This window comes from Ochotona curzoniae, unplaced genomic scaffold (genome assembly GCF_017591425.1).
Source record: "Ochotona curzoniae isolate NIBS_2020 unplaced genomic scaffold, NIBS_Ocur_1.0 contig_2723, whole genome shotgun sequence".
NCBI lineage: Eukaryota > Metazoa > Chordata > Mammalia > Lagomorpha > Ochotonidae > Ochotona > Ochotona curzoniae.
Genome location: NW_024465573.1, coordinates 26,453,325 through 26,470,093, shown reverse-complemented (window position 1 = coordinate 26,470,093; position 16,769 = coordinate 26,453,325). Strand labels below are relative to the sequence as shown.

Below are 16,769 nucleotides of genomic sequence, written 5' to 3'. Positions count from 1 at the left end.
ATGCATTTTTATAGGGCCTTACAAATCTTACCTGGCATGAACCTTGTGTCACACTTGACCCATTCCTTCAGCTTCCCCAAGGCATTGTAGGCAGCATGCTTGCCAGGTGACGATGAAGCAAGTACTTCCATGTTCACACAGCACTTGGCATGTACTAGCTTACAGTCCTCACATCAATCTCATGAAGTAGGTGCTTTCTCACATTTAACAGAGGAGGAAAATGGGAACAGTAGAGTGTGACCCCAGGATCTGTGTTGGTCACCAAACACATTACCAGGATTCTTGGAAAGCAATAATAGCATAAGAGCTCTCTTCTCTTGAAAAGCCTGCAGTCTAGGGCGGAAAGTATATCTGCATTTATTAAATACTTGCTGCGCAAGAGGCATTCTGAAAACCATTGAAGGAACCCTGAGAAAAGGGTACCAGTGGTGAAGGGGTTTGAGAGCCAAACTGAGTTTGTCAGTGGGAAACCATGAAAAGCTTCATAGAGGAGTAACTGTCAGAGTTTAGGGGATGAGACTCACTGAGGGAGATCAAATTGTAATGATCTATCTTGGTGAGTACTTGTGCTTGCTTCAGCCATCACTCTGAAACAAGTGTCATTTTTTAGGTCTATGGCTTCAGTTTTCATGAATTTGTGCTTTATTTAGATGGTATCATTGTTTAAATACTCTCCCCAATACCACCACCCAGGAGTGAGTGCTCTGCTGTTGAGTCCTTGCTTGGGATGCCCTCCCATAGCCCATATTGCAGGGCCTGGTTTGAGTCCCAACAGGTAATGCACATCCTAAGAGGCAGGATATGTCCTTGGGTTCCTGCCAGCTGCCAAGGATACCCAGACTGAGTTCTATGGCCATAGCTTTAGCCTGTCTTGACCAGGCTATGCAGGCACTTGGGGAGTGAAACAATGGATGGAGTATTGTTCTGTCTCTCTGTCTCTCAAGTTATATATATAGTGTATTATAATGTATTATAATACATATATACATACACACATATATAGTGTATTATATACATATAGTGTATTATATATAAGCTGCATTCAGCTTATAGTGCAGTGGGCCATGAATTCAATGTTGATGAGTTCGGTGTTAATGTTAAATACATGGCAGTGTGGTGACATAGCAAACTAACCCTTTACCTGTAGTTCTGGCAACCCATATGGGCACTACTTTGTGTCCCAGCTGCTCTACTTCCAATTGGTCTCCCTCTTCATAGCCTGGGAAAGCAGCAGAGGATGGCCCAAAGCCTGGAGCCTCTGCAGTCACATGAGAGACTGGGAAGAAGCTCCTGGGTCTCAGCTTCAGATCAGCTCATCTCTGGCTGTTATGACCACTTAGAGGCACGAACCAGTGGTTGAAAGACCTGTCTATCTCTCCTTCTTTCTCTGTAAAATCTGCCTGTCAAATAAAAAATTAATCTTTTTAAAAAGTAACTTTAAGCATCAGCATACACTGAACAGGGTTTTATATCAACCTGTTAATAAAAAGAAAGAGGTCCACCAGAAGCTGTGTGCTTAATAACAGTGGTTCACTGCTCATTGAACTCAGTGTTCTCAGTAGTCTTCTAGAACACAACTACCGTGAATGCCGAGAATTCACTTTACCTGTTTTTGTACATGGGCATATGTGCAACACATAGCTTGGAGTCCTTTTTGATATCTTGTGAAGTTGAAAAGCGTAAGATACAGAATGATCAGAAGGTACGTGTGAAATCTGGAAGAAATCTGGATGGTAGGGGATAGGAGTGTGTGTGTGTGTGTGTGTGTGTGTGTGTGTGTGTGTTTGGGTACACACATGTCCATGTCCACGTGCAGGAGATTAGTTTAGTCAGTCCCAAGAAGAGAAGTGTAGCATCAAGGGCCTGAGTGTCTTTAAGGCTCACTCTGTTCAGCACCTAGCAGGTGTTCAGGGCAATCATTCAGAAGAGTGATCTGTGAGCTAACTGTGTTATTCAGCTCAGAACCTGATGAGTTATAAAGTGCAGATCCTGGCCCTACTTGCAATAGTGGTACAAAAGACCAAATCCCCAAGAAAACCTTGATCACAGCTGGGTTTGTTGAGTGTTTTTCTGGAACCCCCCCGAGAGAAAATTCCCACCTTCTAACGACTTTAACTTGCACTGTTTCTGATTTCCAGACATGGAGACATATTCATGAATCACACTGATAACTGGATTGGCTCTCAGTACAAGAAAGTCGTGTACCGGGAGTATACAAATGGAGAATTTGTGGAGATCAAAGCCCGACCACCGCGAGAACAGCACTTAGAACTCCTGGGTATGACACAGAGTTCTACTCAGGCCCAAGCACACACACACACACACATGAACCTGAGAGAGGAATCCAACTGTTTTCATCCAAACTGTGGCATCTTCCAGTTCTGCCTTCCCAGGGCACAGACTGTGTGTTCAGTTCAGACAAGGAATGGTTGCAGAGAGACTATTAATAACATGCCAGGGGAGTCCACATCGTTGGGGCAGACCAGGTTTCTTTCCATCCCCTCTGCTGGGTCAGAAAACTCTAATTTGAAACAAGTTACTGCTTCAAAATATCAGGCAGTACTTTGCTTAACTTCTTCAAGATCCCAAATCATCCAACCATAGTGCTGTAACAATCCAATATAAAAATAACCTGGACAAAAGAGGAACTGCTGATTTGAGATAGGTGCCAAAGGGGGAAAGGATAGTTCGAGGCAAGAGGCTTGATTCCTGGCCTTCCCAGACCCTTCTGGGGCTTCCAGAAGCCCCAGCTGCCTGGCCATCTGACAAGCTCTGCTTGTTTTCTTTCCCCCACTCCTCCTCACCTGTGAATCACCAGACCATACCCCATCTTGAACATACAACGTTAAAGTTGATAATGACTATCCTAGAATACTTTTTGGAATTCCTTTTCTGCTTTTAAATGCAAAGGGCAGTTACAGGAACAGTATGGCTTTACCTGGTTGCAGTTCAGGATTACAGTAAGGCACCATGGCTCCTAGCTGGCACCTCATCCTGCCAGGCCCACTAACACTGGCATGGGATCTTGTTTATCCACCAAATGAGTGAGTCATCCCTGAAGGAGCAGTCTTCCTCTGAGTGGTGTAGAACAACAGAACTCTGAACAAAGGCGCTGATCCTGCTGAAAGGGGAGGGTAGAGAGAGCCCTCATTGGATTCTGTTCAGTGAAACACACAAGTGAATGATTTCATGAAAATCAAGACCAGAAGCACTTAACTGGGGGAGGGTGAGCTTAGCCACGTGGTTCTCTGCTGAGCTAGAATTGCCCAAGTGGCACAGGGCAGGCACATCTTGGCACGTATCTGTACCCAGTGGCCTATTGCACTGCAAATCAGAAAGTGCTTGCTCCTGATCACCAGTCCCCAAGGCATGAACAATTGCCATGGTAATGAGTTTATAAATAATGATTTTAATTTGTAATATTAGAATTTACTCTTTAAGTTTCCTGGTTTTGGTTATTTTCAGATACTTCCTGATTCATGCTAATTGGTTTTCTCTGATGAGAGTAATAGCCTAGCACATTTTAATTTTATTTATGCCTTTAAGTGGAATCTTCAGAAAAGCTATTAGAACCATGGCTTATATCAGGAAAGGATAGACAGATGAGGCCAGACCCTGACTGGGAGTGACTCACTCTATGGATGCCCAAGAGAAAACCGCAGGAGTCAGGTCTGAGGTGCTTCCCAAGTTGAGATTGTAATGAACATGAGGCAAGCCCCAAGGAGCCATTGGGAACACGAAGCTCCATCCATGTGGGGCGTATGTGTCATGGGCGCTGCAAGGGGAGAGGCTCAGGCCTGCCAAGCAATATCCCACAGACATGCTGACACTGGCTCTCCCCAGTTGGCTTGGAGCTCATCTCCGCTGGCACCAAGGCTGCCTGCTCCCAATGGAAATGTGCAGATGTGACACTCTAAGAGGGCGGGTCTCCTCCAGGACTGTGTCTATTGAGAAAGAGTTGCAGACATGCCTTGGTGAAGTCATTGCTGAGATCATGAATCAATGTATGCTTTTATTTCTCCCTGACTTTGTATGTTGCTTCACTGGATCCCCCTCCTCCTTCTCCCTATTTGCCAAATGATGAGCAATTTCAGGTTTATCCAAAATCATTTACATGGGGGTTATAACCGCAATACCGTATCATGTGGCTATGGCTTTCTCTGCAATTATTTCTGAACCATCTTAACACATTAAGCACTTATTTAGTACTTTGTCTCAAAGTACTAAAATAGCCACCTAACAGGCATGGTCTTCTTTAAGCTTTATTATCATGCTATGAGAAAAGTGTTAGTGATCTCATTTTTGAGAAAGATGATATGAATTAACCACAACCCCCCCCCCCTTGTAAGTGAAAGAGACATATTTGATATCTAGGTTGGTCCCACCATCAAACACTACACAGCATGTAATACAAAACAATGCTGTCCTTGAAAGAGAAAGTAATCTAAGGAAGAAGTTCATTTCTATTTTGCTTTGTTAAATAACTGCATTTAAATGGCATCGGTGTTGGAAAGAGCAATGGTAATGCACACAGGCTTGTTTGCCTTCAGGCCCAATGATTCACGCTGAGGTGGGCGACTCCATCCTGATCATATTTAAGAACAAAGCCAGCCGGCCCTACTCCATCTCAGCCCAGGGTGTAGAGGACATGGACAGTGGGAAGCGACTTCAGGTGCCCGTCACTCAGCCGGGTAAGTGACACTACAGACCTGCACTATCCTGATGTAGGTGCTGGCTTCACGGCTCTTCTCATCTCTGAGGGGTCTTTGAGAGCTGATCTCTAAGTCAGTGTGTCTCCGCACTCACCCAGTCACGGGACTCACTGCTGATGTACCACTGTATGGGTTGTGGCAAATATACAGGGACCTGTACCTACAATTTTAGTATCTCACAGAGTTAGTTTCATTGTCTCAAAATTCTCAGGTTTGCCAATGTATTTTTCTTTCCATTCTCTTCTGGGAAACCACTGATCTTCATGCTGTCTCCATGATTTTGCTTTTTCCAGAATGCCATCAAGCTTGAGTTATATACTATGTCAACTTTTTAAGGATTTTTAACAATTTTTATTTATTTACTTGGCAGACAGGGTGAGGGCAAAGATGAGGGAGAAGGAGAAAAAGAAAAGTGAAGCAGGGTGGGGAGAGAGGACAGGGATGACACAGAGAAATGGTACTTCTGGCTGCCTGAGCTGGCCATGGCTGGGCCGTGGCTGGACCAGGGCTGGGCCAGGGCAAAGCTGGGAGCCAGGAACTCAATACACGTCTCCCACGTGAGTGCTCGAGTCATCACAGCTGCCTCCCAGGATCTGTATTAATAGGAATCTGGACTCAGAAGCTGGGTCCAGAGATCCAAACCAGGCTCTAGAATGCAGCTGTCTCAACCAGTGACTTAACTGCTGGGCTAAACACCTTCCCTTGGCCTTTTTAGGTTGATTTCTTTGCTAAATAATACACATTTACATGGCCTAACAGCTCATTTCTTTTTCTCATTAAATGATATTCTGTTGTGTTTGTCCGTTTGTACCATGCATTTGGCTGCAGAACATCTTGTTTTTTCTAAGTTTTCGTAATTATGAAGGAACCTACTATAAATACTCATGTGTGGGTTTTGTATAGATACACTCTGCAGCTCCTTTGCGTAAATACTGAGGAATATAATTGCTGGGTCTTATGGTAAGAATATGAATATTTGGGCCCAGCGCAGCAGCCTAGCAGCTGAAGTCTACACCTTGCACATACCGGGATCCCATAAGGTCGCCAGTTCTAATCCCAACAGCCCCACTTCCCATCCAGCTCCCTGACTGTGGCCTGGAAAAGCAGTCAAGGACGGCCCAAAGCCTTGGGACCCTGCACCCATGTGGGAGACTCGGAAGAAGCTCCTAGCTCATGGCTTAGCACCGACCATTGCGGCCACTTGGGCAGTGAATCAGCAGACAGAAGATCTTCCTCTCTGTCTCTTCTCCTCTGTGTATGTCTGACTCTCCAATTTAAAAAAAATCTTTAAAAAAAAAGAATATGAAAAATTTTGTGAGAAACTTCCAAATGTTTCCAAAGTGGTTGTACCATTTTGCATTCTCATCAACAATGAAAGTCTTGCTGCTCCATATTTCTGTATTTGGCACTTTCTCTGTTTTGGATTTTCACCATGCTAATTTACATACAATGGCATGACATCATTATTCTAATATCCATTTCCCTAACAGCATGTGATGCTGACCTGACCTCTGTACTCACTTGCCATCTGTGCGTCTTCTTTGGTGAGGTGTCTGTTTCGGTCTATTTCAAAATCATGTTGTTTTCTTGTTGATTTTTGAGAATCCTTGGTTCATTTTGGACAATAGGCCTTTATCAATGGTGTCCTTTACAAATTTTCTATTTAAGTGTGTGACTTGTCCTCTTTTCTTCTTTCGAGTTTTCTGTTTTAATGGAATCCTGCTTACTCAGAGTCCAGGCTCTCTCTTGCAGAATGTAGGCGTCTTAAACAGTGGATTAGTTACTAGGCTAAACACCTTTCCGTGTATTGAGTGTTATTGTTTCATATAATCCTTACCATAATCAGGAAACTAGGATGACCAACTCACTTTATACGTAAGGAAACTAAACGTCAATGAAGAAAGGCATAGGTTTGAGATTGGAACTAGATCTCTCTGATTATATCTGGTTCTGACTCTGATTATATCTGGTTCTGACGAACTCACTTGAAAAGCTCTAAAAAAAAAAAATACTACTGCCTGAGCCCCTAACCCCAGTACTCCAATTTTATTTGATTGGGGTGAGGCCTGTGCAGTGAAAGCTTAGAATTCCTTGATGATACAACTATAAGAGGCCAAAGCTATTGATGCTTAAAGTGTGTTCCAAGATAGGCCTCAGACAGGTGACACAAAGTTTGAATAGGAAAAACAATTAGGCATAGAACATGTTTTATTCCCTGAAAACAGACTTGTTGCCAAATGAAAACAGGCAAAACAAAGGGAAGGTTGGAGTCTAAGATGATAAGATTTCATTTTGAGATCATAGAAATTGAAATGCATGCTTAAAAAGGATCTTCTAACCAGCAGGTGACTCTTTCTAGCAACAAATATTGGCCAAAATGTACAAATATTGAATGCATTTTGCCACATCCATTATACAGAGCCAAGCTAACACTAGTAAATCTTTTCCATTTCTTATTTATTTCAGGGGAAATAAAAACTTACAGATGGAATGTCCCTAAAAGATCTGGTCCAGGACCCTCTGATCCCAATTGTATTCCATGGGTTTACTATTCAACAGTAAACTTTGTGAAGGTAAAGCTGAGAGAGCAACCAAAATGCTTAAAGTAATCTGACTGTAAGTTGACTAAGCATGTCACCGCAACTCGGGTTGGTATATGTGAAAGGGACTCCAAGTATAGACTCCTGGCCAAATCCAGTCATGCCTACTCATTAGTATTGTTTATGGTTGAGTGAAATAGTTAAGTAATTGTAAAAGGAAAAGTGTGGCCACAAAGTAAAAATATTTTGTGCTTTACACATGCACACACACACACACACAGACACACAGTTTGTTGATCCTTGATTTGAAGGCTGGCAGATAAAGACAAATGAATGTTTAAGTTACCACATTTAGAAATTACAGAGTATGAAGCAAAAGAAGATAAGTAAGGAAAAAAGCATGAAGTAAAAGTATCTTACAATTAATTATTGATGGTGCTGAATATGTAGAATCTATTAATTTTAAATTTATTACTATTGCTACCAGGGCCCAAGGAAAGAATGCATATTGTAAACAGTAACTAAAAATGCAAGACTATTAAAATGATGAATATGCTATTTTATAAAGACAAAGACTCTATACTGACTGAGTCAGATCTGTGTATGTAAAACAACTACTGTTTTTTATTGCATGTCATAAGTCAAAGTCCAAACTAAAATCATACCCTATATAATATGTCAGCATGTCTAGTCTAGAAAAGTAGAAGATTCTCTTAATCTTCCTTTCAGACACTATATGACTTGTATTGATATCCCTCAGTACTGGACAAGCTAGACTTTTGGAGACAAATATGCAAGACTCCTGAAAAAGTAAACATATTAGAATTGTGGGAGACTCATATTTACTTGTTTATTCATTGATGCATTCCAGTGAATACTTCTTTGAGTGTTTCTCATATGCAAATAACTACATACTAGTAAGGATGCAAACATTCTTGCCTTGAAGAAATTTATATTGCTGTGGGGGAAAATGGTGCATGTCCCCACTTATAACTATAGTGCAACTCTGAACCTGGTGAGCTCTGTCGGAGCAGTAGGTATGGAAGGTGCCAACAGAGGTTTTGAAAAAAGGGTCTGGGAAGAGAGAATATCATGAACAAAGCTGAAGACAGGGAAGTCTAAGGTGTGTTTGAGAGAACCATGGAGAGTCCCACTTGGGTATCAGGGTAGGGAAGCAATGGGGAAAGCTAATCCAGAAAGGGCACTGGGGGCCACATGGAGGGACTTAAGGACCTGCCCATGGTTTGAGGTTTATTTTGTAAACCACAGAAAATCTCTGAAGACTTCTAGATCTGGAGGTGACAAGATTAATCAGACAGTGGTCAACAAAATGGGTGAAAGATAAAGCGAGTCTGACTCCAGAGAGGAACTAAGTTCTAGTAGAGTATGCAGAATTAGGAGCCTGCAGTAGAATGGTGGAGGGTGGCATATGATGAACTTGTTTAGTGGCCTTTCTAATGCAGTGCGTTTTTCTTTCAGGATACGTACAGTGGTTTGATGGGTCCTCTAATTACATGTCGAGAGGGAGTGCTGAATGAAAAGGGCAGAAGAAGTGATGTTGACTACGAGTTTGCACTCTTGTTTTTGGTGGTAGATGAGAATGAATCCTGGTACCTGGATGACAATATTAAGAAATATCTCAACAAAGATCCACGAGACTTTAGGCGCAGTGATGATTTTGAGGAGAGCAACAAAATGCATGGTACATTAGGAATTTACAGAGATCCTTGTTAAGATTAGTTTGGAGAAATTCCTATAAAGGCTGAAGGCTTGCGTCTGCCTTCTCTGAGCCTTTCCTCCTTCTCAGAGGTACCCAGACTGGACAATGTGTTCCAGAGCTTTCTTTTAGAGTGACTCAGCTTGATTGGCTTGATGGCAGAAAGTCAATCAAATCTTGAGCAAACTTTTAGGGAGCAACTATCTCTGAATGCTACAATGTACACTTTAATACTGGGAAATAATTCTTTAGAAATAGATCTATAACCATTGGTATATTTATGTAAGAATGCACCATAACTTTTGTTTGATTGCATTCAAGGGTTGGTTCAGTTGTGCCTGGGACATGAAAGTCTAGTTCCAAATTTCTGTTTCAGTGGATCTGCATTATTTAACTCCATGTAATTTCAGGTGGTTTGGAGCAATGTACTCAAATTGACACATCCATCCATTCTTACCAAATTCTACTTTTGCCACAAAGCATGCAAAAAGACAGTCTTTGCTGTCTTTGCTCAAGATCAGGGATGAGAATAGAGTAGCTTGACGTCTGATTCGGCTACTCTTTTCCTTCCCAGTTTTGTTACTTTCTCCTGAAACTTTCCTCTTTGCTCTCCATTTCTAATGAATGTCACTCATTAAGACATGTCGTGATACATAGGATGAAAAGTTAATAAAATAGTGGAGGGGTCAGAATCACAGTGTGGAAATTAAGCTTGCTTTGGTCATTGCTAGGACTTGGTTCACCCTGTGTAATTTCATGCTTTTGGAAATTGAACCAAAGTGAAAGCTAGCAAAATATTAACACAATACCTTCTAATTAATTCAGCTTCGACTGAATCAACTCCTCTCTAGAATATGTCTACTCACCCATGAGCCTGTGATCTATTTCCTAAAGAGATTATACTGAATAAACAGGCACACACTGTTATTCCAAATGTTGCTTTAAAAACTAAATCACAATTTCACTTTTCTGGCTGTCTTTGCAGAAAGATTTCATAGTTACATGAATTCTGGGCCTAAAATGTTAGGAATATTGGTAGGCACAAGTAAGAGCAGATACACATATTGATGATCTAAAGATCTTGAGCCCGTTCTAAAGCCAAATTAAGTAGTGAGTGTGTCTTCTCACTAACAAGCAACTTCTTGTCACCCTATTAGCCATTAATGGGAAGATTTTTGGGAATCTTCATGGCCTCATAATGAATGAAGACACAATGACAAACTGGTATTTGTTAGGCATAGGAAGTGAAGTGGACATCCATACCATCCATTATCACGCCGAGAGCTTTCTCTTCAAGGTGAGTATGCAGAAAACATGTTGGAGAAGACTTTTTGAACTGATTGATTGTATTTCTACCAGGAAATATTACATGGCAATAATGTTTGCATATGATGGTGCTGTGTGTTACAGAATGGACCAGAGTAATGTAATAAACCCTTTTTTATATTTGTTAAGATGTATATGCTTGCATATGTTGTTAAGTTGGTACGAATCAAAGAGATGAGAATTTTCTCTTCACTTACAGCATGATTCTGACCACCACCTTGGCACTTGTCCTTTCTTTCTCTCTCTCTTTTTTTTTTCTTCTCTTTTTTGATTAGCTGGCAGAACAGCCCTTTCCAGTAAAGGAGATATTTTGAGTTCTGACTTGGGCCCCCATATTTTATCTTGACTTTTGCTCTAGCAAGCTAGGCTGGACCAAATGTTACCCACCTTGTACTCTCTGCTTTCAGGTTGTACCACGTGGGTGGTGCTGGCGGTATGCAGAGTCACCTGTTTGTAGAACAGATTATAGACTCCACCCCAGACATGCTGAATCAGACTCTATGGATAAAGTCCAACTAGTCAGGCCTGGCGTGGTGGCCTAGTGGCTAAAGTCCGCACCTTGCACATGCTGGGAACCCATATGGGCACCAGTTCTTATCCTGGCAGCCTGCTTCCCATTGAGCTCCCTGCTTGTGGTCTGGGAAAGCAGTGGAGGACGGCCCAAAGCCTTGGGACCCTGCAGCTGCATAGGAGACCCTGAAGAGGCTTTTGGGCTCCTAGCTTTGGATTGGCTCAGCTCCATCTGTTGTGGCCAGTTGGGGTGTGACTCGGCAAATGGAAGATCTTCCTCTCTGTCGTTCCTCCTCTCTGTTTATCTGGTTTTCCAATAAAAAAAAATCTTTTAAAAAAGATCTTCATTAAAATATATATTTACAAAGAGGCTTACTTAGATTCTTGAAACACAGACCGTAACAAAAAAATTAAGAACAACACATTCTGTATATATATTCCCTATAGTAAGCAATTGACATTCCTTAGAAAATGTATAGAATGCTTAATTATCCAGATGTTAATAAAAACATTCTTTGAAGGAATGATTGGTCTTTTCTACAGAGCTACCAAGTCTACATTCAGTCAAGAGTCAGATAGTACAGCTCTCATTCAGTTTCTCTATCAGGAAGCGCAGGTTTGACATAGGACTTCTCTGTGTAAGTTGGACTAGTCTGCTGTCTCAAATTCTCAGTGCTGTTCACAAGAAAATGGAACAGAAACTAGTGGCAATATTTCATTTGTGGAGGAAACCAGAATGTTTTTTTTTTCTAATTAAACAGGAACAAATAGTGGTTTTTAATAAAATCTCTGCTATCTTCTCCCCTTTTTATATTTTAAAATCACTTAGGACATCATATGACAATTTCATATTACATGGTTATGCTATTTTTTACAAATTGGCTTTTGCAACTGGTAAATAAAAATTCATAAAATTTAAGCTTATGAAATTATAAGTGTATATTTAAGTTTAAATACTAAATATTAATTATTCAGATGCCAAATAATTTGTATTACATTAGGTTTATCCTACTTGTACAATTCTGATAAATATATACAGTGATGCAAATAACATCGATGAAACTATAGAACACTTCCATCACCTCCCCACCCCAAATCTTTCCCTTGTCATTCTGATATCAGCCACTTTCCTATGGTCAACAGATGGCAACCACTGATTTGTCTTCTCTTAGCTTTTTCTGAAATGTCTTATGGAAATCATACAATTTGAAGCAACTACTGCCTTGCTTGTCTCATTTAGTGTAAGCATTTGAATTGCATTCGTCTTGCTGTCAGTGGTGTGTTGTGTTTGTTAAGCAGTGTTCCATCGGAGGCATAGAGAGAAGTTTGCTCATCTGTTCTTCCATAGAGGAACATTTGAGTTGTTTCCAGTGTTGATTATTAGAAACAGAGTCATTATAAACATTGGAGCACAGGCTTTTGTGTGAATGTGAGTCTCATTCCTTTTGAGAAAACATATAGCGATGGAATGCTAAGCCACGTGACAGATGTATGTTTAGCTTTTTAACAAACTGAAAAAAACACTTTTCCAAGGAGACTGTGCCATTTTGCATTTTTAATAGAAATACACATGATTTCATTTCTTCCATATCCTTATCAGTATTGGATATTTTAAGTTTTTATTTCATTTCATTTTTTTTCTCAACTAGTATATTAAACACAATCGTTTATTTGCATTTTCCTCATGGCTAATGATAGCATTTTTTAGAATATATTTATTATCTTCTCTCTGTAAATCCTCTTTAGAAAAGTGTTATTTTATTAATATTTCATTTTATCAAATTTTATTTAAATTTTAAACTGGGAATTCTCCCCTCCCCTTTAATATAGGGTAAAGGGCTTTCTACTTTCTAGATGAAAATACTTTTTCAGTTATGTAATTTGAAGATAATTACTCCCAGTTTATGACTTGACTTTTCATTCTTTTAACACTTATCCTTCAAAATAGCAGGATTGTCCAGTGGTCATTTTTTCCTTTAAAAATTGATCATTATTTGGTTAAGTAGTACAGTGATAGGGAAAGCAAGTGAGAAAGAGAGACAGAGAGTCCATCTGCTGACTCATTCTCAAAACATTTGCAGCCGCCAGGTCTGAGTCGAGCCAAAGCCAGGAGCCAGGAGCTCCCTCTGGGTTTCCCACATGGGTGGCAAGGGTGAATGCCTCTTGAGCTGTCATCTGCCACCTTCCTAAGCACATCACGAGGAAGTTGGGTCAGAACTGGAGCACCTGGGATTTGAATCAGCACTAAGATGTAGCATTGTAAGGCAGTGGCTTAACTCGCTGTACCATGATGGCAACACCCATCATTTTTATATTATACTGATAATACTTTAGCTAAGACATATGCAAGAAATTTTCCAAAGAGTATAAAAATGTTCTCTTATTACTGTAGAAGTTTTGTATTTTAGATTTTATTTATAGTCATGATCAATCTGATGTTTTTTATAAATGAATTCAGAGATTCATTTTTGTTTGCCTATGGGTGTTCAAAGAGTCCATCACTACCTTTTAAAGAGGCTTCTTTAGCTCACTCTATTACTGCTGCACTTGTGTCAAAATCTTATTGAATGTACATATATGTGTGTATGTGTGTGCATGTCTATGTGTTAACTCTATTCATTTATACTGTTCTATACTTTTGTCCTTCCTTAAATTTTATACCACTTTGAGTATTTTAGTGTTACAGTAAGTCTTGAGATATGGTGGTTGAGTGTGTTAACTTTTCTAACTATTTTACTGCCATATTTGTTTGAAAAGAGCTTTTATATTTTAAAACTGGTACTTGGGGGCCCAGCACAGTAGCCTTGTGGCTAAAGTCCTTGCATTGCATGCTCCAGGATCCCATATCGATGCTGGTCCTAATCCCAGAGGACCTGCTTCCCATCCAGCTCCCTGCTTGTGGTCCGGGAAAGCAGTTGAGGATGGCTCAAAGTCTTGGGACCCTGCACCTGCATGGGAGACCCAGAGGAAGCTCCTGGCTCCTGGGTTTGGATCAGCTCAGATCTGACTATTGTGGGTGCTTGGGGAGTGAATCAATGGAAGATCTTTCTGTCTCTCCTCCTCTTTGTTATCTGACTTTCCAATAAGAATAAATGAACAAATCTTTTTAAAAAAGTACTACTTGGATTTTTATTGGAATTGCATCGAATCATATAATGATATTGGGGCAATTGATATGTTAAGATATTTCCAATTTATGAATCTGGTATATTTCACTATTTAGTTTAGATCTTGTGTGATTTGTCAGTGTTTTCTAATTTTCAGTATACAGATCTCTACCCAACCGTATTATGAGATTTGGTGATAGTGTAAATGGTATTGTTTTTATTTTAGTTTTCATCTATTCATTGCTAATATGCATAAATGTAGTGGATGTTTGTATACAGACATTGTATTCCTTCAACTTTGCTGAACTCACTTAAGTTCTGATAGCTTTTCCATAGTTATTAGAATGACTTTTTATGTAGACATATTGTCTGTGACAGAAAATTTTCTTTTGTTTTCAGTGTGTGAGATATTTCTTTTTTTTTCTCCTCTTATTGCACTCCCAGGACCTCTAGAATAATTTTGAATGTGAACAAGGAAAGTGGACATCCTCGGTTATACTTTTAGGAGGAGAGCATTCAGTCATTGACTTTTTGACATGAAGTTAGCCATAGCTTTGTTGTAGAAACAATTATCAGGTTGTTTTTGTTAAGAGTTTTGACTATGAACAGTTGTTAAATTTCATTTAAATTCTAGGGAAATGTTTTTTCCAATATTTGTCCAAGTATTTCTTTCTTATCTGGTTTAATGTAAATCAGATCTTAGAGATGTCGTCTCTTGGTATTTGTAATTTGTGTTTTCTTCTACAGGCAATTTGTCACTTTTCTTTTGATACATGACAGATTATTCTGAAATTTAGTGGGCTAAATCAACAATTTATTATCTCACAGCTTCTCTAAGTCTGGAATCTTAGAGTAGCTTAGCTACAGAATTCTGATTCACCCTCTCTTATGAAGCTGCCATCAATTGTCAGCTGGGTGGGGCTACAGTTACAAGACGTTAGGAGCTGAACGGAGCCACCTTCAAGCTCACTAATGTTGACAGTTAACTGGAAGCTTTAGTTAGTCCCTCACCAGGTGAGTATGGCACAGGATCTGGGTTCCACCAGAGCAAGTGATTCAAGAGGGGAGTCTGGGAGAGAGGGTCTAATACAGAACTTATGGTCTCCCTAATCTTGGGAATGTAATGCCATCACTTGTGTCATAGGCCCTTAGTCACACAGATACATTTCATTTGATGTAGGAGGGAATGACAGTGACTGTGAACATTTGTGAACTTCCAGGGGCATCTGGAAGCTAGTGACTACAAGGTTTCCTTGGGTTATCTGTGTTGTATTTCTGTTCTTGATTTTGTTGACTTCTGCTCCTTCTTATTTTCTTTCTTCTATTTGTGAATTTACTTCTTTCCTCTTTTTCTTCTTGCTATGTTGAACAAACAAAGTGATGAGCCATGTGGTTTAATTTTTGCAGATAGATAAATCTTACCGAGAAGATGTGTATGATCTCTTCCCTGGGACCTTCCAAACCATTGAACTCTTTGCGGACCACCCAGGGACGTGGCTGCTCCATTGTCATGTGTCTGACCACATCCATGCTGGCATGGAGACAACCTACACCGTCCTCCGAAACATAGGTACTGTTGTCTATCAGTGACATCAGATGGTGGCACCAAGCTTCCTTTAGACACTGAAAACAAGAGACTTAAGAGAAACCCAGACACAGCCCTCTAGAAACTCAGAGTCAAGTAAGAGAAACAGATATGTGAATATGTGACCATAATAGAGTATGCTATGTGCTACAACAGAGGAGTCAATGGCAGTAACAGGAGGGAATAGTTGAAAGTTCGGAAATGAAAGCCAAAGTAACAGAGGCTGTGATGCGCAAAATGGCTCCTAGTGGGTGAGCAGAAGCTGGAAAGGTGGGTGGGAAGAGAAAGCAGGTGCACAAGAATGAACCTAAGTAAGTTTCCAAGAAAGAGTGGCAGATGCTAGTGAGGCAAAGTGCTTACTGGTGAAGTGTAATGACTCATATCAGGAAAAGAATCTCCCTTTGAAGTTTATAAAAAAAATCAGTCTGTCTTCTTTGTTCAGATAACAGGGTTCCTTACTCCACCAAATCTCCCTCGGGAGGAGCACCACATCCAGACACAGTGTCTCCCAATGGTAATGATGGCCTCTCTCACATTGTGCCTATGAATGTATCTGTATTTGATTCTTCAGGGAAAGACATGTACCTGACATCTCACTCTCTTCCACAGAACAACCTGGCAAGGGGATGCTGTATTTCTTCGGCAGGAATCTGGGTCCGAGAGGAGCCAAGGCAGCCTTGGTTATCCTTTTCATCATAGGACTCCTCCTCCTGATAGCCACTGTGGCTCTCTTCCTCCGACTCCGCTCCGTGAGGAGACAGGTGGCTTACCAGGAAGTACAGTCTTGTGCACTCCCCACTGATGCTCTGTGAAACATCTGGTCTTGCTAGGCAGGAAGCCAGGAGGGTCCCTAGCTGAAGAGCAGCCAGCAAAGAAACACTGGACCAAGGCTTTTTCACCAAGAAAGGCTGACACTATATCCTGGGGTCAGGTTTCTGATCCTCTGGAACATCATTCAAACTAACCTGCTTTTATTTATTTATTTTCAAATGGGCTGTGAATAGTCCTCAGGTATACAAGAAAAGGAGAATGTGTGGGACTGACTGAAAAAAGCCAATGCTTAGTCTGTTCTCCAAACAAATTCGTTCAAGTAGGAGATGCTCTGAAAGACGTTTTGTATATGCCATCTTTCATACTGCTTACACTCAATGCTCCCTCAGCTGATTATCAAGATCTCTAAGTGCACAACTTCTAGAGTTTTAGTGCTTCAACACCTCACTGCAACGACACAATCCTGTTATGTGAGATGCTTGCTTTAGTTGTACTGGGGAA

The 16,769-nt window shown here is 40.6% G+C and overlaps 1 protein-coding gene across 1 annotated transcript in view; it reads left to right on the top strand.

The window, feature by feature from the left end:
• Positions 1–16,309, top strand: part of HEPHL1 (hephaestin like 1) — a 77,173-nt gene extending 60,864 nt beyond the window's left edge. The window contains exons 13-20 of the mRNA XM_040977301.1: positions 2,139–2,278; positions 4,551–4,691; positions 7,179–7,285; positions 8,732–8,954; positions 10,127–10,266; positions 15,320–15,482; positions 15,940–16,011; positions 16,107–16,309. Coding sequence (XP_040833235.1) covers positions 2,139–2,278; positions 4,551–4,691; positions 7,179–7,285; positions 8,732–8,954; positions 10,127–10,266; positions 15,320–15,482; positions 15,940–16,011; positions 16,107–16,309 — 1,189 coding nt within the window. The remainder of the gene's footprint in view (positions 1–2,138; positions 2,279–4,550; positions 4,692–7,178; positions 7,286–8,731; positions 8,955–10,126; positions 10,267–15,319; positions 15,483–15,939; positions 16,012–16,106) is intronic.
• The last annotated feature ends 460 nt before the right edge of the window (positions 16,310–16,769 follow it).